Consider the following 17870-nt stretch of genomic DNA (forward strand, 5'->3'; position numbering starts at 1 on the left):
AAGGCTGTAGAATTTCAATCAGACAAAGTACATAGCTTGAAAAAATAAGGGGAGATGTAACAGAAGCTATCTGACTACTAAGCCAGCTTTGAGATCACCCTTACAACTTTGTGCAAAGTGATAACCAGCAACCCAGGGGAGCTTACTTCCGTCAAAGCAGCCTAGGATTGCAGAGTTGGAAGGAACCCCAAAGGCCATCTAGTCCAACCCCCGTAATGCAGGAATCTCAGTTTGATCATCCATGACAGATGGCCACCCAAGCTTTGCTCAAAAGGAAGGACAGTCAACAAACTCCCGAGGGAGACCATTCAGCTGACTGGCAGGAAGTTCTTCCTTATATTTAGTTGGAATCTCCTTTCTTGCAACTTGAAGCCATGGGTTCGAGTCCTACCCTCCATAGCAGGAGAAAACAAGCATTTTCCCTCTCCCACGTGACAGCCCTTTAGATATTTGAAGAGTGCTATCCTATCTCCTCTAAGTCTCCCCTTTTCCAGGCTAAACATACCCAGCTCCTTCAACCATTCTTCATCAGGCATCCTTTCCAGACCCTGGAACTTGGTCACTCTACTCTGCCCACCTTCCAGCTTGTCAACGTCCTTCTTAAATTGTGGTGCCCAGAATTGGACCCAGTATTCCAGATGGGGTCTGACCACAGCAGAATACAGTGGTCCCATTACTTCCCTTGATCGGGACACTAGACTTTGAGTAAACTGTTGTTTTAAACCACAATTCCCCCCCTTCAGTGTCTCCCCCTTCTCATGCCCATGCTATGGCCATTGGTTTGATGCAACCTGCCTTCCCTTTGCTCCCCTAACGACCCTTGACTTTGTGCAAATCCAGGACTTGTAATACAGCCCTACAAATCCTCCAATGGGAGCAGTGTGACGACAGCCTTGCATTTTTATGGATATAGGCAGAAAATCTGCCAGGAGTCAAGCACATTTTGCAACCCAGGGAGGATGTCCAAGTGCCAGGCAAGCACCAGGCAGACACATGACGTCTCCTGCACCTGGATCCTTGGATCTTGCCCGTTTTCACACACAAGAAGCACATCCTGTAGAATTCTATCTCTTATATTTTATCTGAACAAATTTCAGGAACCAAAAAGGTCATACTGAAATACCTTGGAAGTCAAACGGAATCTGTTCCGGAAGTCCATTCGACTTCCAAAACATGCGGCTTCCAATTGGCTGAAGGAGGCTCCTGCAGCCGGGCGTTCGGCTTCCAAAAAGCATTCGAAAACTGGAATGCTCACTTCCGGGTTTCGATCGTTCGGGAGCCGATTTATTCAGGAGGCAAGGCATTCGAGAGCCAAGGCATGACTGTACAGTCATACCTCGGGTTGCGAACGTGATCCGTGCGGGAGGCACGTTCACAACCCGCAGCGTTCACAGCCTGAAGTGACGCGTGTGCGCACACGCAATTCGGCGCTTCTGCGCATGCGTGTGGCGTCATTTTGCGCTTCTGCGCATGCGCCGAAACCTGGAAGTAACCTGTTCCGGTACTTCCGGGTTCGGCACCGTCTGCAACCCAAAAACGTGCAACCCGCAGCGTTCGTAACCCGAGGTATGACTGTATATGACTTTTGTGCTGTCTGGCCCCAAAATGACAACTAGGCATTCTGTTTTGGCAACTTTAACCCTGGTTTAAGGAGCCATTTGGTGTCTAGCTTATATACCTAAGTTTCTAACACTGCATATATGTTTTTATTCTATGGTAAGAGATTCCTGGGACGCGGGTGGCGCTGTGGGTTAAACCACAAGGCCTAGGACCTGCGGATCAGAAGGTCGGTAGTTTGAATCCCTGCGACGGAGTGAGCTCCCGTTGCTCGGTCCCTGCTCCTGCCAACCTAGCAGTTCGAAAGCACATCAAAGTGCAAGTAGATAAATAGGTACCACTCCAGCGGGAAGGTAAACGGCGTTTCCGTGCGCTGCTCTGGTTTGCCAGAAGCGGCTTAGTCATGCTGGCCACATGACCCGGAAGCTGTACACCAGCTCCCTCAGCCAGTAAAGCGAGATGAGCACTGCAACCCCAGAGTCGTCCGCGACTGGACCTAATGGTCAGGGGTCCCTTTACCTTTTAAAAGATTCCTATATGAAATAAACAACCATTTTTAGGAATGCCTCTACCCAAAGAAGCATCTTGGTGTGTATTAAACTTCACGATGCACTCAAGGGTGGAAACATGCAGAGGGTCAGCGAGTTGGTGACCCCCAGTCTGTGCTGCCCATTGTTCCTAAATGCATATGGAAAAGACTTGCCCTCTCTGCACCCAAATTAGCGCTGTCTGAGAGAGCCCTAAATATAGACGCCGGAGAGGGCAAAGGAGACGGAGAGGCCAAGCAGACCACAAGCTGGAGAGAAAGAGCTGAAAGAAACTCCCCTCTCCCCAAACTCAGCACCCGCCTCAGCTGCAGGAACAGGGGCTCCTTTGTCTCCCGACAGCCAGAATCCTGTTAATTATTTCCTTACAGCCCTGTCATTAGGTTCTGGGAAGATGGAGACGGGAATAACCCAAGCCAGCTCCTTGTGAGGAAATGCTCCACCATTCTCAAGGCTGCTTTCTAGGCTGGTGGAACTGCAGAGTTGGAAGGGGCCCCCCGAAGGTCATCAAGTCCAACCCCCTGCATTTAGGAATCTGGCCACACTGGTCGAATTAAGAATATGGGCCACAATCTTCATAATTTGTTTGGGGAGAAGGAGAGAGGAAAGCCATTTGTTTAAAGTGGAATCACAGAAGCAGAAGGCAACCAAAAAGCAGAGGCTGCTCCCTCTGCAACGCTGGAATCACAACTGAATTAAATGGCCGCTTCTTGTAGATAAAAAAAAAATCCCTGTGCCCTTGCCAAGAAAGGATAATTTCGGGCTCATAAGCATTAAATGCAGCATTAATTCCGGCTTGGTGCTGCCTACACTAGGGTTACCAGACGTCCCCGTTTCCCGCGAACAGTCCCCAGATTCACGAATAAGTCCCCGGATAAAAACCATCCCCGGAATGTCCCCGGATTTCATCTAATGTCCCCAGGAAACGCAGCAGCGGCAGTCTCAGCAGCCTGGAGGAGTTGGCTCTGGCTGGCTTCAGGAGCTGCTGGGAAGTCCCCATATGATGGTGGTGCAGGGGCTCTAAGATGCAGCTTCCGGGCTGCCTCACCTTCCCTGACCCCAGCAACTCAGCTGTGAAGGGAGGCTTAATGCTGTCTCTCGGAGCAGCCTCCAAACTCCTACTTGCGTGCAAGCGGGGCGGGGATCTCTCAGCTGCGAAGGGAGGCTTCACGCTGCCTATCAGAGCTTGAGTGCAAGCAGAAGGGGACAGGGATCTCTCATTTAGGCAATGGGAAGCCTCCCTTCCCAGCTGAGAGATCCCCGCCCCTTCCTGCTTGCACACAGGTAGGAATGGGATTGGGGCTACTCCAATGGGAAGGGAGGCCTCACGCTGCCTGAGAGTTCCCTGCCCCCTCCTCATAGGCGCCGACTCCATGGGGCCTGAGGGGGCCCGAGCCCCCTCAAAAAATCGTTTGGGGTGGCTCCGCCCCCAATAATTTAAGAAAATGATTAGTTATATTATGCTTTGTAAAATCTCAAAATTATGTTGGTATTTTTTATTTTCCTTGTTTGACGATAGTTACTTTTTAAAATACATTCAGTAATGAGTTAAAACAAAGCCACTCCCGATCTAGAGAGGGGGTGGGGTTGCGGGCTCTCGACCCATCAACAATCTCGCGGGGCTGGCGCCAGCCCCGCGAGAAGCGGGGATTCCCCCTAGCTCATTAATATTCACCGCCCACAGCGGCAGCCAATCGGCTGTCGCAAAGGGCGGGCCCTCACAGGTTCACTTAAGGTCGGGGCAGCCCGGGGCTCGCCCCTTTCGTTCCCCCAGCAGCAGCGGTTTGGAGGTCTTGGGCCCCCCCAATATTTTTTATAAGTCGGTATGGGCCCCCGACCCCCCCCCAATATTTTTTATAAGTCGGCGCCCCTGCCCCTCCTGCTTGCATGAAAGTAGGAATGGAATTGGGGCTGCTCCGATGGGAAGGGAGGCATCGTGCTGCCTGAGCCTTGCTGCCGCCGCTCTCGGCCCTCCTTCTCCGCCTTCCATGCCTGACCCACCGCACACCACTTCCCCACCACCGAAGAATCACAACTCAGGGGTTGCCTAGGCTCATGGAGAAAGGAGATAGAAGCCTCGGAGGAAGGGGAAAGGTGGTGGTTGAGGTCAAGGCGGCGGCCGCCCCTCTCAGGAGACAGTGAAGGAATGCGCCTTTGGGGATGATCTCAAACTGCCGAGATGTTGGAGCCTGCTGTTGCTGTAGAGACCGTTACGGGAGAGACATGTTTTGTTGCAGCCGGGGTAGATGAAGGTGTCCAGTTGCGCTGATGCAGACACACCCGGGCGTTTGGTCTCTCTGCACTCCTCCCAGCGGTCATTCCTCCTCCGGTCACTACTGTGGATGCACAACCTGTCTCCAGGCAGTCGTCTGTGAGGGATTCCCACACAGTGGTGTTCTTGTTGCCAGCCTTAGTGACGTTGCACAATCTTTGTGGACCGTTAGGAACTCAGGTATATAAGCTGGGTGCCAAATGGCTCCTTAAACCAGGGTTAGGTAAAGGTAAAGGGACCCCTGACCATTAGGTCCAGTCGTGGCCAACTCTGGGGCTGTGGCGCTCATCTCGCTTTATTGGCCGAGGGAGCCGGCGTACAGCTTCCGGGTCATGTGGCCAGCATGACTAAGCCGCTTCTGGCAAAACCAGAGCAGCGCACGGAAACACCGTTTACCTTCCCACGGGAGCGGTACCTATTTATCTACTTGCACTTGGATGTGCTTTCGAACTGCTAGGTTGGCAGGAGCAGGGACCGAGCAACGGGAGCTCACCCCATCGCGGGGATTCGAACCGCAGACCTTCTGATCAGCAAGTCCTAGGCTCTGTGGTTTAACCCACAGCTCCACCCACGTCCCCTAAACCAGGGATACGGTCGCCAAAACAGAATGCCCAGTTGCCATTTTGGGGCCAGATGGCACAAAAGTCATATATTTCAGTACGACCTTTTTGGTTCCTGAAATTCGTTCTGATTGTTCACATAAAATCTAACTGATAGAATTCTACAGGATGCGTTGCGAGTGTGTGAAAACAGTCCTGATCTGAGGATACCCAGGCATGCAGCTCCAGATGGTTCTGTTCTCTGCCCCATCTTTGGCAAAGGCCTTTTCGGTTGTGGCTCCACAAAGAGAGATCTCTCGGGAGATCCGCTGAACTTCTCCTTGGCCTGTTTTGAGGTAGGTCTAAGAAACATTTTTTATCCGGACTGGAGTATAAATACGTGAATAATTTGAAAAGCAATTGTAATCAACAGGTTACGCCAGCAGGATTGCAAGACGTTTTGTAAGGAGGATTAGGCGAAATATTGCAGAGAAAATTATGATGAAAATTATTAGTGAAGGACTATTAAAAGTAATAGTGAAATTAATGAAATGCAGATTAAGTGATAAAGATTGAAAAATCTTCAGGTGTACAGTCATACTGAAGTAGCTTCGGGATGAAGCACGTTACTTCCGGGTTTCGCCGCTTGCGCATGTGCAGATGCTCAAAATGACATCATGTGCATGCGCAGAAGCGGTGAATCGTGACCTGCGCATGCGCAGACACGCGGACGCAGGTTGCGTTCACTTCAGGATGCGAACAGGGCTCCAGAACGGATCCTGTTCGCATTCAGAGGTACCACTGTAGTTGATGGAAGTCCAAAACATTGTATAAGATAAGAAAATATGTTATATGATTTTTGGAAATTATGTGTGTATGTGTGTGTATAAAAACATTTTTTATCCGAAAGGCATGTTCTCATTTATTGCTGCGCTCTCTCTCTCTCTCTCTCTCTCTATATATATATATATGAATAAATCATATTTATTTATTTCATAAAATTTATACCCTGCTTGACTGTTAAAAAAAAACCTCGAAGCATTTTACAAAAGAGATAAAAGAATCAAATTATCAATAAAAATCGGGGGAAATCCTGATGTTAACAGTGAAAAGCCAACCTTGGGGAAAAAACACCCTGTGTTTCTGTGTAGACTGCAACATATGCATTTTCCAACCTATTTAATATTGTTTTATGTAATAATTTGAATTTTAAGTAGGGGGCGGCACGTTAGTTAATCAATCTACTGAACTGATTAACATGGGGATAACCAACTTTGGAGTTGGGAAGAACATACACTCTCTATCCCAGCTTTCACCAGCCTGGTTCCCGCCAGATGTTTTTGGACTACAACTCCCAGCTGGCTGGGAGGGCTCCAGGCTGATAAAATACATTTGTTATCAAAGATTCCTTTCAGCAGCCGGAAAAGCCCCAATAAATCCTAGTCATCTTTCACCCATGTTTCTCATGACAGGGGAAACTATCCCAGTTCAGAATCAATAACCCTGATAAGTGATTGCCAGGGAACTTTAGAGTCCTGCATTGCAGGGGGTTGGTCTAGAATGATGATCTTTGGGGATCCCTCCTGATTCCACAATTCTGTGATTCTGCCAGTACCCCCTCAGTCTTGGAGCATCAGCGACTCTCCCTGGGGTCAACTCTTCACAAAGCTTCAACAAAGTTTCCCAACTTCTACACACATATAAATCTCATAGAACCTCAGACCTTCCAGGAACAAAGCCCCAAACTGGGAGAAACCAAGCAGCTTTAAAAAATAAATCAATCCATATCAAGAAAGTTACATTTCTCCCTCTCCCCTACACAAGGCGATGTTTTCCCCACCCACCCCACAAAAGCCCCAAATCTCCTTCCAAAATATGTCGACACAGAGCAGTTTTCAACAGCCCGGAGGCGAGATCAATAGCGGTAAATCAGGGGAAAAAGGCAGACAGGCAGCCTGCAAAAGAGGCAGAGAGAGTTAACAGCATCGACCCACACAAAGCAAAAGTCATGCCTCTCCTTTCCTGCTTTCCTTTCAGCTCCTTGCTTTGCAAAAAGGAGACAAGTCCAAGTTTGTCCTCAGATCTGTTACCTGGGGGAAGTGGCGGCAAAGGCGGAGACCTCTGCAGTCCCGTGGCAGGCAGGCTGGCTCCCTTTTCTGTCCTTTTGTCTCCAAGATCCCCCTTTAGAGAGCTGCCCCAGAGAAAAAGAAAGAGAGAGCAAGGGAGAGAAAGGGAGCCCCCCTCCAGATGAACTGGAAAAGCCAAGAGACCACAACCTTTGCAGAGCAAGCTTTTTCTTGTTGCTTTCGGCAAAAGCGCTTCCTGATAGGACTTCCTGAAAATTGCAGAGAGAGAGAGACAGCGGACAGGCTGCTTTAAAGAGAGAGAATATGAAAGTGGGAGAGAGAAAGCAACAGCACCCAGAATCCACCACGGCTGGCAGACTTCCTCCTCTCGCAGAAACTTCTTTCCATTCTCCTTTTTTGATTTTTGCACAGACCCCGGAGGTTCTGAAGGGTCTGGCCTTGAAAGAGAGAGAGAGAGAGAGAGAGAGAGAGAGAAGACAATCTGCGTTGCTCAGAAACACGAGGGCTCCAAAAGAGAGAAGCAACCTCACTGTGTTTAAGAGTGTCTGGCTTTTGCTTTGTAATTGCTATAACATTTTAAGGGTGCACACACTGCGCAGAATACCATTCCTTCACCCTTGGGCGTTTAGGAAATAAACCCTGAGAAAACTGTCCTTTATTTTAGCACACAGAACAATCCCGAAAGCCATCTTGTCACTACTAATGAATCGGAAGTGTTTCCTCTGCAGTAGCTAATGCCTTCGATAAACTTTCCCCAGTTCTTTTCAAATCCTACGGAATCCTGTTTTAAGGGCATATTTGGTTTAAGGGTAAGGCGGGCGTGTGACCTTCGATTCAAGAACTAAGTCATTTACCATCTCAAAAGAATGGCTGAAGCGGGAAATAACCAGAGCACGCACCACTCTGGCAAGACAGTCTGCGGGCAGGGAGGGTCTCATCCTGCATACCAGATGGAGCTGGTAGACATCTGCCCTGGAGACAGAATTGACCTGTGCCTCCGTGGACAGCTGTGAGTCCAGAATGACTCACAGGCTGCACACCTGGTCCTTCAGGGGCACAGTTGCCCCATTCAGGACCAGGGAGTCCTCCATACCCACCAGCCCCCTGTCCCACAAAACAGTACTTCTGTCTTGTCAGGATCCAACCTCAATCGATTCAGAGACGCCATCTGTCGGACGTGTTCCAGAAGGGGCCACATCGCTAAGGTCTGCCGATCGGCTCCGTCTGACACCTCCCCTTCACCGACTCGCAAGTCCAAGTCTTCACTCCAGTCTGCCAAGGAAAGCTGTTTCGCTCTCACCAACTGCCGCTGCCCCTCTGGAACCACGACTGGCCAAACCAACTCGCCTACACTGCCATCCTTCCTACAACCGTCTCCAGACACTCACACAGGACCTGTGTCAGAGGCAGAGCTGGGTAGATAGTTGGATGAGATAATTTATTACGGTCAAAGACCAGCTTACATAACATAACACAATAAAAACAGTGTTCATAAAGATAAATTATAAAATCGGAGCAGATTGCAGCAATAGCTCATGAGTTAAAATTGAGATATATACATACACCCGTCCAACTGAGATTTGGGCTACCAAAAAAATTGACCCTGAGGCGCCCCAAAGGGCAACTTCAGCATTTCCCTAGTAAGCTATTTTATTCTAGAGGATGATCTGTACCTACAAATCTGGGCGCAGAATCTGGCTACCAGCCAGCTCGTCTTGTGATCTTTGCCTAAGAGGACAGAATTCAGTTTAGACTTGTCCCACTTTCTGGACACGGCCCAGGAGGAACGTGCCGAACCACGGCATAACAATTTTGCAATTACATCCCTGTAAAGCTATGGTTTTCCCAGTAGTGATGTATGGAAGTGAGAGCTGGACCATAAAGAAGGCTGATCACCGAAGAATTGATGCTTTTGAATTCTGGTGCTGGAGGAGACTCTGGAGAGTCCCATGGACTGCAAGAAGATCAAACCTCTCCATTCTGAAGGAAATCAGGCCTGAGTGCTCGCTGGAAGGACAGATCCTGAAGCTGAGGCTCCAAGACTTTGCCACCTCATGAGAAGAGAAGACTCCCTGGAAAAGACCCTGATGTTGGAAAAGATGGAGGGCACAAGGAGAAGGGGACGACAGAGGACGAGATGGTGGGACAGTGTTCTTGAAGCTACCAACATGAGTCTGACCGAACTGCGGGAGGCAGTGGAAGACAGGAGTGCCTGGCGTGTTCTGGTCCAGGGGGTCATGAAGAGTCGGACACGACTAAACGACTAAACAACAACAACATGGTTCTCCCCCTCCTCAACTGATCCCCACAACATCCCTGTGAGGTAGACTAAACCAAGGTCACCCAGGGAGCTTCCTAGCCGAGTGGGGCATTCGAACCCCGGCCTCTCAGGTCCCAGTCCGGCACTATAAGCACTAAACCACACTGGCTCTCAAGCAACAAAGCAATACATTTCATCATTTTTAAAAATCTACAAAAATGGCGGCAGATAATATCTCCCTGACACCCTTCGTACATGCACACACACATCCCAAAGTCCTGAACAAAAGATGAGAAATTCCAAGCTGAGCCTGAACACGGCTAGAAGTGGGATTTCCCCAGGCAAGGAGTTCCACTTGTGGGGGCCACCACCGTGAGTGCCCTGCTAGTGCTTGCTTCATGTACAGTGTCTCTATAGACCTACACTGGCTCCCAAGACGTTTCCGAGCACAATTCAAAGTGTTGGTGCTGACCTTGAAAGCCCTAAACAGCCTCGGCCCTGTATACCTGAAGGAGTGTCTCCACCCCCATCGTTCAACCTGGACACTGAGGTCCAGCTCCGAGGGCCGTCTGGCAGTTCCCTCCCTGTGAGAAGTGAGATTACAGGGAACCAGGCACAGGGCTTTCTATGTGGTGGTGCCCGGCCTTTGGAATGCCTTCCCACCAGATGTCAAAGAGAAAAACAACTACCAGACTCTTAGAAGACGTCTGAAGGCAGCCCTGTTCAGGGAAGCCTTTAATGTTTAACAGACTATTGTATTTTAATATTCTGTTGAAAGCCACCCACAGTGACTGGGGAAACCCAGCCAGATGGGCGCGGTATAATAATTATCATTATTATTATTATTATTATTATTATTATTATTATTATTATTTCAGGCCGAGGAAGCCGGCATTTGTCCACAGACAGCTTTCCGGGTCATTAAGTCCAGTCGTGGCAGTTGTGGCAGTCATCTCGCTTTACTGGCCGAGGGAGCCGGCATACAGCTTCCGGGTCATGTGGCCAGCATGACTAAGCTGCTTCTGGCGAACCAGAACAGCACAAGGAAACGCCGTTTACCTTCCCGCCAGAGCGGTACCTATTTATCTACTTGCACTTTTATGTGCTTTCGAACTGCTAGGTTGGCAGGAGCAGGGACTGAGCAACGGGAGCTCACCCCGTTGCGGGGATTCGAACCGCCAACCTTCCGATCAGCAAGCCCAAGAGGCTCAGCGGTTTAGACCACAGCACCACCCGCGTCCCTATCAAGGTAAAGGTAAAAGGTAAAGGACCCCTGGATGGTTAAGTCCAGTCCAAGGTTAAGTCCAGTCCAAGGCGACTCTGGGGCTGTGGCGCCCATCTCGCTTTCAGGCCAAGGGAGCCGGCATTTGTCCACAGACAGCTTTCTGGGTCATGTGGCCAGCAAGGAGCTCACAGTGGATTTAAAATACAATTTAAAATGCAGCCTCATTTTAAAAGTAGCCAATAGATCAAGACCATAAGGGGAGGGAAACATAAGGGTCAGACTGAGTCCAAACCAAAGGCCAGGTGGAACAGCTGTCAAGTCCCACAGGGCCCTGGTCTCTTGGGACAGAGCGTTCCACCAAGTCAGGGCCAGTGCTGAAAAGGCCCTGGCCCTAGTTGAGACCAATCTAACCACCTTGCGACTTGGGACCTTCAAAGTGTTGTCATTTGTGGACCTTAAGGTCCTCCGCGGGGCAGACCAGGAGAGGCGGTCCAGTAGGTACGAGTGTCTTAGGCCGCATAGGGATTTAAAGGTCAAAACCAGCACCTTAAACCTGACCCTGTACTCCACCGGGAGCCAGTGCAGTTGGTAAAGCACTGGATGAATGTGATCCTGCGGCAAGGACCCCGTAAGGAGCCTCGCCGTGGCATTCTGCACCCGCTGGAGTTTCTGGGTCAGCTTCAAGGGCAGCCCCGCGTAGAGCGAGTTGCAATCATCAAGCCTGGAGGTGACCGTCGCAGGGGTCACTGTGGCCAGATCAGGGCGAGAAAGTTAACTGGGGCTGATGGGAGATGTAGTCCAACCATCTGAAGGGCACCAGGTTGCAGAAGCTCGAATCAAATGCTAACCCTTTTTAAAGTCTGCTTGCCTAGACAATGCCATCATAAACAGGCCGCCGGACCCTTTGCTGTTTTTCATCTCCTGGAAGGCGCCGCCGCCTTTTCGCATGGTTCTTCTCCCCCTCCTTATTAACCCCCACAACAACCCTGTGGGGTAGGCTCAGCTCAGTGTAGGAAACTCAGATATATAGGCTAGGTACCAAATAATAATAATAATAATAATAATTTATTATTTGTACCCCGCCCATCTGGCTGGGTTTCCCCAGCCACTCTGGGCGGCTTCCAACAGAAATGAAAAATACACTAAAATGTCACATATTAAAAACTTCCCTGAACAGGGCTGCCTTCAGATGTCTTCTGAATGTCAGGTAGTTGTCCATCGCCTTGACATCCGGTGGGAGGGCATTCCACAGGGCGGGCGCCACCACCGAGAAGGCCCTCTGCCTGGTTCCCTGCAACTTGGCCTCTCGCAGGGAGGGAACCGCCAGAAGGCCCTCGGAGCTGGACCTCAGTGTCCGGGCAGAACGATGGGGGTGGAGACGCTCCTTCAGATATACTGGACCGAGGCCATTTAGGGCTTTAAAGGTCAGCACCAACACTTTGAATTGTGCTCGGAAACGTACTGGGAGCCAATGTAGGTCTTTCGGTGTTATATGGTCTCGGCGGCCGCTCCCAGTCACCAGTCTAGCTGCCGCATTCTGGATTAGTTGTAGTTTCCGGGTCACCTTCAAAGGTAGCCCCACGTAGAGCGCATTGCAGTAGTCCAAGCGGGAGATAACCAGAGCATGTACCACTCTGGCAAGACAGTCCGCAGGCAGATAGGGTCTCAGCCTACGTACCAGATGGAGCTGGTAAACAGCTGCCCTGGATACAGATTTGACCTGTGCCTCCATGGACAGCTGTGAGTCCAAAATGACTCCCAGGCTGCGCACCTGGTCCTGCATGGCCCCTTAAACCAGGTTTACAGTCGCCAAAACAAAATGCCTGGTTGCCATTTGGGGGCCAGGAGGCTCGAAAGTCGTCTTTTTTGATGCGACTTTTTGGTTCCTGAAATCTGTTCTGATTGCGCAGATAAAATAGCTACAGGATGTGGGATTTCTGCATGAAAACAGGCAGCTCCAAAGTTTCCAAGGCAGGCACCTCCCAATGGTGGTGAAAGGAAAAAATTAAGGTCATATATATATATATATATATATATATATATATATATATATATATATGCAGGTTTTGGTGTCCTCGGGTGTCTTCCCGTGTAAAAGTTGGGGTGTCTAGGCGACGTTTCGACGAGGTCTCACTCGTCATCTTCAGGCTGGTGCTTTCGGCTTCTTGTTACTGGAACAGAGCAGGATCTCAGTGTTTGAGTTCCTATAAATACTGTTGAGGGGGTGTGGTGTATAGCCTCAGAACATTGGAGGCTATACACCACACCCCCTCAACAGTATTTATAGGAACTCAAACACTGAGATCCTGCTCTGTTCCAGTAACAAGAAGCCGAAAGCACCAGCCTGAAGATGACGAGTGAGACCTCGTCGAAACGTCGCCTAGACACCCCAACTTTTACACGGGAAGACACCCGAGGACACCAAAACCTGCATATATATATATATATATATAATGCACCAAGCAAACACGTACATAAATATACAAACCACATGTCTGAAGCAGCACAGGAAAACAGCCCTGGAACAATTTTGGACTCCCAAACTAACCGAATGATTTCTCTGCAAGGTCAAGGAAAATGGAAAAGCCTCCCCATTGTCTTTTCCTTCACAAATCCTGTCTTAAGGGTATGTCTGTGTATGAATAGGGCGAGCCTGTGGCCTGGCTCAGGAACTAAGTATTTATCATTACAAAAGACTGGCCAGGCTCCCCAGGCAATCCAATCAAGTGAGCAGTAACAGGTAACCTGCCAAACAGGAGATAAACAAGGCACTCAGATTTCTGTTGTAGACCGCCCTTTCTGTGATGTAGGTATGATGTGTCTGGGGGTGGTCTTGGACTCCAGGGTGGACAATTTTAAAAGTCTATATATGGGCGGGCACACCTTTGTTCGGGGTCCTCCTCCTTCTCTTGCGTGTGAGGGGAGCACCCTGTTGCAACAGATCAATAAAGATCAGGCTTATGAGCTGCTTTGCTTCTCAATATTCTCTGGTTGGCCTCTGTTCTTTTCTCCGACCGATGGAGAACCTACAAAGGACTCTATAAGGGCTCTTGATGACCCCATATTTGAATAAGGGCAGATTTTCGCATCTTCACCTGGTTTCAAGTGGCCGATAGCCAGCTTCAAAATGCGCCTGTCAAATTTCGAACGCCGGTTCAGCACCCGCCCCAGGGTCACCCAGCGAACAACAAGGCTGAGAGGAGATTCCAACCCTGGTCTCCCAAGTGACAGACCGACACTCTAACCACTACACCGCAGCGACGCAGGCCAGTGGGAAGGAAGCGACCGTCCCCTCACCCAGGAACGCCCCCTGCCCAACACCTTTGCATCTTTCGGACTCACCTGGCCGCTGCTTTCTGGGGTGGGCCCCTGGGGGGCAGCGTGGGAGGGCGGCTGGGCACCGGAGGGGCCTTTTGGGCGGGGGGCTTGCCCTCCAGATGGTGGCGCTTGGCAGGCAGAGGGGGCAGGGGAGGGTTCCCTGTCTCTTCCGCAGCCGCAGCGTCCGGGCTGAGCCTGCCTCTTGCCAGCGACGTAAATTCCAAAAGAGAAGGGCCTGCGGGAAGTTCGGACGCAGCAGTAGAGGAAAACTTCAGCGGCGGGTGACAGCTCGTCCGGGGAGGGATGGGCGGCGGCGTGGGAGCTGCCTCCAGCTCCCGGCTAGGAGGCGACGCTTCTGTCGGCGATTCGCTCCCAGCCTCTTGCTCCGTGGAGGAAGCTGCAGTCGCAGCGCCGGCACGGAAGATGTTGCGTTTCATGGGCACCGGCCTCCTGGGGGGCAGTTTGGGAGCGTCCATGACGGGCAGCGACTCCGTGAAGGCCTTCAGGAGCCCAGAGAGGATGCGCCGGCGGTGCCCGGGGAGAAGGATGCCCAGGCGGGTCAGGGCCTCGTCCGACAGGTGCTGGCAGTCCGAGACGCACCACAGCTCGTTCCGCTCGAAGTTCTCAGCGTACTGCTCCAGATGGAGGGCACGGAGCCAGTCGCCCATGGGGAGCGAGGCCCCATCCGCCATGGCACCGGAAGGGGCACCTGCTGAGGCCTCACTTCATCCCTCCAGCTCCTCTGTCTTCGCTGGACCCCAAACGGCAGCAGCACCTGGGGAAAGAGAGATAAAATCATGGACTTGTAGAATTGAGAGGGACCCTCAACGGTCATCTAGCCACCCCCCTACAACGCAGCTGTCCCATGCGGGGATCGAACCTGCGACCTTGGCATTGCCAGCACCATGCTCTCGTCAACTGAGCTATCCACTGTCTTCAAATCCTCTTTTAATGCCATCCGCCTTTCAACGGCACCTAAAATGCCAATCCTGCTCTGGGTTGCCTGTGAGCAAACCCTCAGTGAGGTGGACTTTTGACTATATATGCACCGGCTTAACTTGTAAAGACACATGGGGCATTCGTTCAGCAAAGGCTAAAGCTGATGAGAGGCGTGTTTCAGCTTTTAATTCCAAATGCAGATACTACTGCAAGCAAGCAAGCAAATTTTTATTGTTTGATTGTTTGTTTGTTTGTTTGTTTATACATACATACACACATACTGAAATAAAAAAATAAGGTCTTATATAAATAATAAATGTTCATGGATGTCCCAGGCAAACACGTACATAAATGTATGGGCCACATGTCTGAAGCAGCCCTGAAACCATTTTGGCTCCCAAACTGACCAAAGGTTAAAGGAAAATGGAAAAGCCTCCCCATTGTCTTTTCCTTCACAAATCCTGTCTTAAGGGTATGTCTGTTTATGAATAGGGCGAGCCTGTGACTGGCTCAGGAACTAAGTATTTGTCATTACAAAAGACTGGCCAGGCTCCCCAGGCAATCCAATCAAGTAAGCATTAACAGCTAACCTGCCAGACAGGAGGTAAACCACGCACTCAGATTTCTGTTGTAGACCACCTTTTCTGTGATGTAGGTATGATGTTTCTGGGGTGGTCTTGGACTCCAGGGTGGGCAATTTAAAAGGTCTATATAAGGGCGGGCACACCTTTCTTCGGGGTCCTCCTCCTTTCCTGCGTGTGAGGGGAGCACCCTGTTGCAACAGTTCAATGAAGACCAGGCTTACTAGCTGCTTTGCTTCTCAATATTCTCTGGTTGGCCTCTGTTATTTTCTCCGACCGATGGAGAACCTGCAAAGGACTCCATAAGGGCTCTTGTGATCCCCATAAGGGAATAAGGGCAGATTTTCGTTTATTACAATACATACATACCCCAACCATCTGGCTGGGTTGGCCCAGCCACTCTGGGCTTTGCCATTTAAGCACCTAGTCTGAAACAGGAACTCCATCAAAGAAAAAAGGTGTGGAAGGCCCACCTAAATTCTTTCTCTCGCTCTCCTTTTATTTCCGTGTCTTTGGATTTAAGTCCAAATATTGCTGTTCAAGGAAGTGGTTGCTTGAAGTGCTTCAGGTGAATTACCGTGAAAACGCTGCAAAGAACAATGGAGGACTCAAGCACCACTCTCCCTTCCCCTACACCTGACGTTTACTTAGATCAACAAGAAAAGATAAGGCGACTGAGAAAGCCTTCTCCTAGGACAGGCTTCTCCTAGCTCGGGTCCCACTCTGTCCACACCTTATGAACTGGAGGCAATTATCCCAAACAATAGCGAAACGTCAAAGCATCACCAGGTCTAGCCCATCATAATCCCAGTGAGCAGATTAGGAGACTCGAATGCTGATCTCGCCAGAATGGTGCATGTTCTGGTTATCTCCCGCATGGACTACTGCAATGCGCTTTACGAATGGGACCAGGAAACTACAACTAATCCGGAATGCGGCAGCTAGACTGGTGACTGGGAGCGGCCGCCAAGACCACATAACACTGCTCCTAAAAGACCTACATTGGCTCCCAGTAAGTTTCCGAGCACAATTCAAAGTGTTGGTGTTGACCTTGAAAGCCCTAAACAGCTTTGGTCCTGTATACCTGATGGAGCATCTCCACCCCCATCGTTCTGCCCGGACACTGAGGTCCAGCTCCGAGGGCCTTTTGGCGGTTCCCTCCCTGCGAGAAGTGAAATTACAGGGAACCAGGCAGAGGACCTTCTCGGTGGTGGCACCCGCCCTGCGGAACGCCCTCCCATCAGATGTCAAAGAGAAAAACAACTACCTGACATTTAGAAGACATCTGAAGGCAGCCCTCTTTAGGGAAGCTTTTAATGTGTGACAATTTAATGTACAGTGGATGCTCGGGTTGCGAACGTGATCCGTTCACAACCCGCAGCATTCGCAACAAGCAGTGGCGCGTCTGCACACGTGCGGGTTGCGATTCAGCACTTCTGCACATGCACAAAGCATGATTGAGTGCTTCTGCGCATGCGCGACTCCCAAAACCCAGACGTAACCCGTTACGGTACTTCCAGGTTTTGGTGGGTCCGCAACCTGAAAAAACGCAACCTGAAACATCTGTAACCTGAGGTATGACTGTATTATTAATCTTTGTTGGAAGCTGCCCAGAGTGGCTGGGGAAGCCCAGCCAGATAGGCAGGGTATAAATAAAAATTATTATTATTATTATTATTATTATTATTATTATTATTATTATTATTATTATCATAGGAACGGCAAGTCATCTCCTGTTCCGTTCCCATGCTGGGCTCTCCAGCCCTCTCCAAGAAGCATGAACAGCAACCCTGCATTTTTGCAAGGCCCACACACAGCAAATTTCAGACAACTGGAAATTTCTACTTTCTCAGAGATTTTACTGCCAGGATTCAAGACAGGGATGTGTGAAAAACTTTGAAGCCTGCAAACTTTGAAGTTACAATGTGAGGATTCCATGACCGGAGAGGGAGTTTACAGCATTGGCAAGGTCTCCTTCCCACCCCTCCGTGGTCCTGATCCACAGACCCAATGAAGAGCTTCCCCGAGTGGTTTGGTGTTTCTGTTTACTGAATGCTCACCTGCAATCTGCGGAATGCCCTGATGGGGAACAATGGGACCTTTGTGTGGTTCAAAATGCTTCCTCACGTTAGCACCAGGTGCACAAACACCGTGTGGATGATCAGCGGGATCTGCCAATCAGACAGAGCACAGCAAAGTCACCTTCAAGCCGGGCGGATTCGATTTAAATCAAATCACTAGTTAGTAAGACTTGATTTAAAACACTAGTCAGTAAGACTTGATTTAAATAGTTTTTTTTCACAGAAAGGCTCATTCTTGCTGGTATCAACTTAATATTTACAACCAGATGAAGATTTCATTTTTGGAATAATAAATTTTCAGAGTACAGTAGTTTTTACAGTTATAACAAAAATTATTGATTTGGTTATACTATTATAAATACATAGACTGATAATTATGAACTTATTGTGAAGTTTAATAAGTTAACTGTTTATATTTGGACAACCTTTCTGCCGTACTTTATTGGAAGGAGAAAAATAATCATTC

At 49.7% G+C, this 17870-nt stretch overlaps 1 protein-coding gene across 7 annotated transcripts in view; it reads right to left on the reverse strand.

The window, feature by feature from the left end:
• The window catches only part of ARAP1 (ArfGAP with RhoGAP domain, ankyrin repeat and PH domain 1), a 137955-nt gene that overhangs the window by 84790 nt on the left and 35295 nt on the right, over positions 1–17870 (reverse strand). For 5 of the 7 annotated variants that reach the window (XR_014168017.1, XM_081909552.1, XM_081909550.1 and 2 more), the window contains exons 2-3: positions 17384–17494; positions 13828–14578 (exon numbers count right to left, since the gene is read on the reverse strand). Coding sequence is in view for 6 of the 7 variants with exons in the window: in XM_081909552.1 (XP_081765678.1) it covers positions 13828–14495 (668 nt within the window). In the remaining variant the exon portion in view is untranslated. Of the gene's footprint in view, positions 1–8145; positions 8214–13827; positions 14579–17383; positions 17495–17870 lie in introns of those variants that run through there. The other 2 variants (XM_081909549.1, XM_081909553.1) reach the window with 2 other exon arrangements.

Source organism: Podarcis melisellensis, assembly GCF_964234715.1.
Source record: "Podarcis melisellensis genome assembly, chromosome: 4".
NCBI lineage: Eukaryota > Metazoa > Chordata > Lepidosauria > Squamata > Lacertidae > Podarcis > Podarcis melisellensis.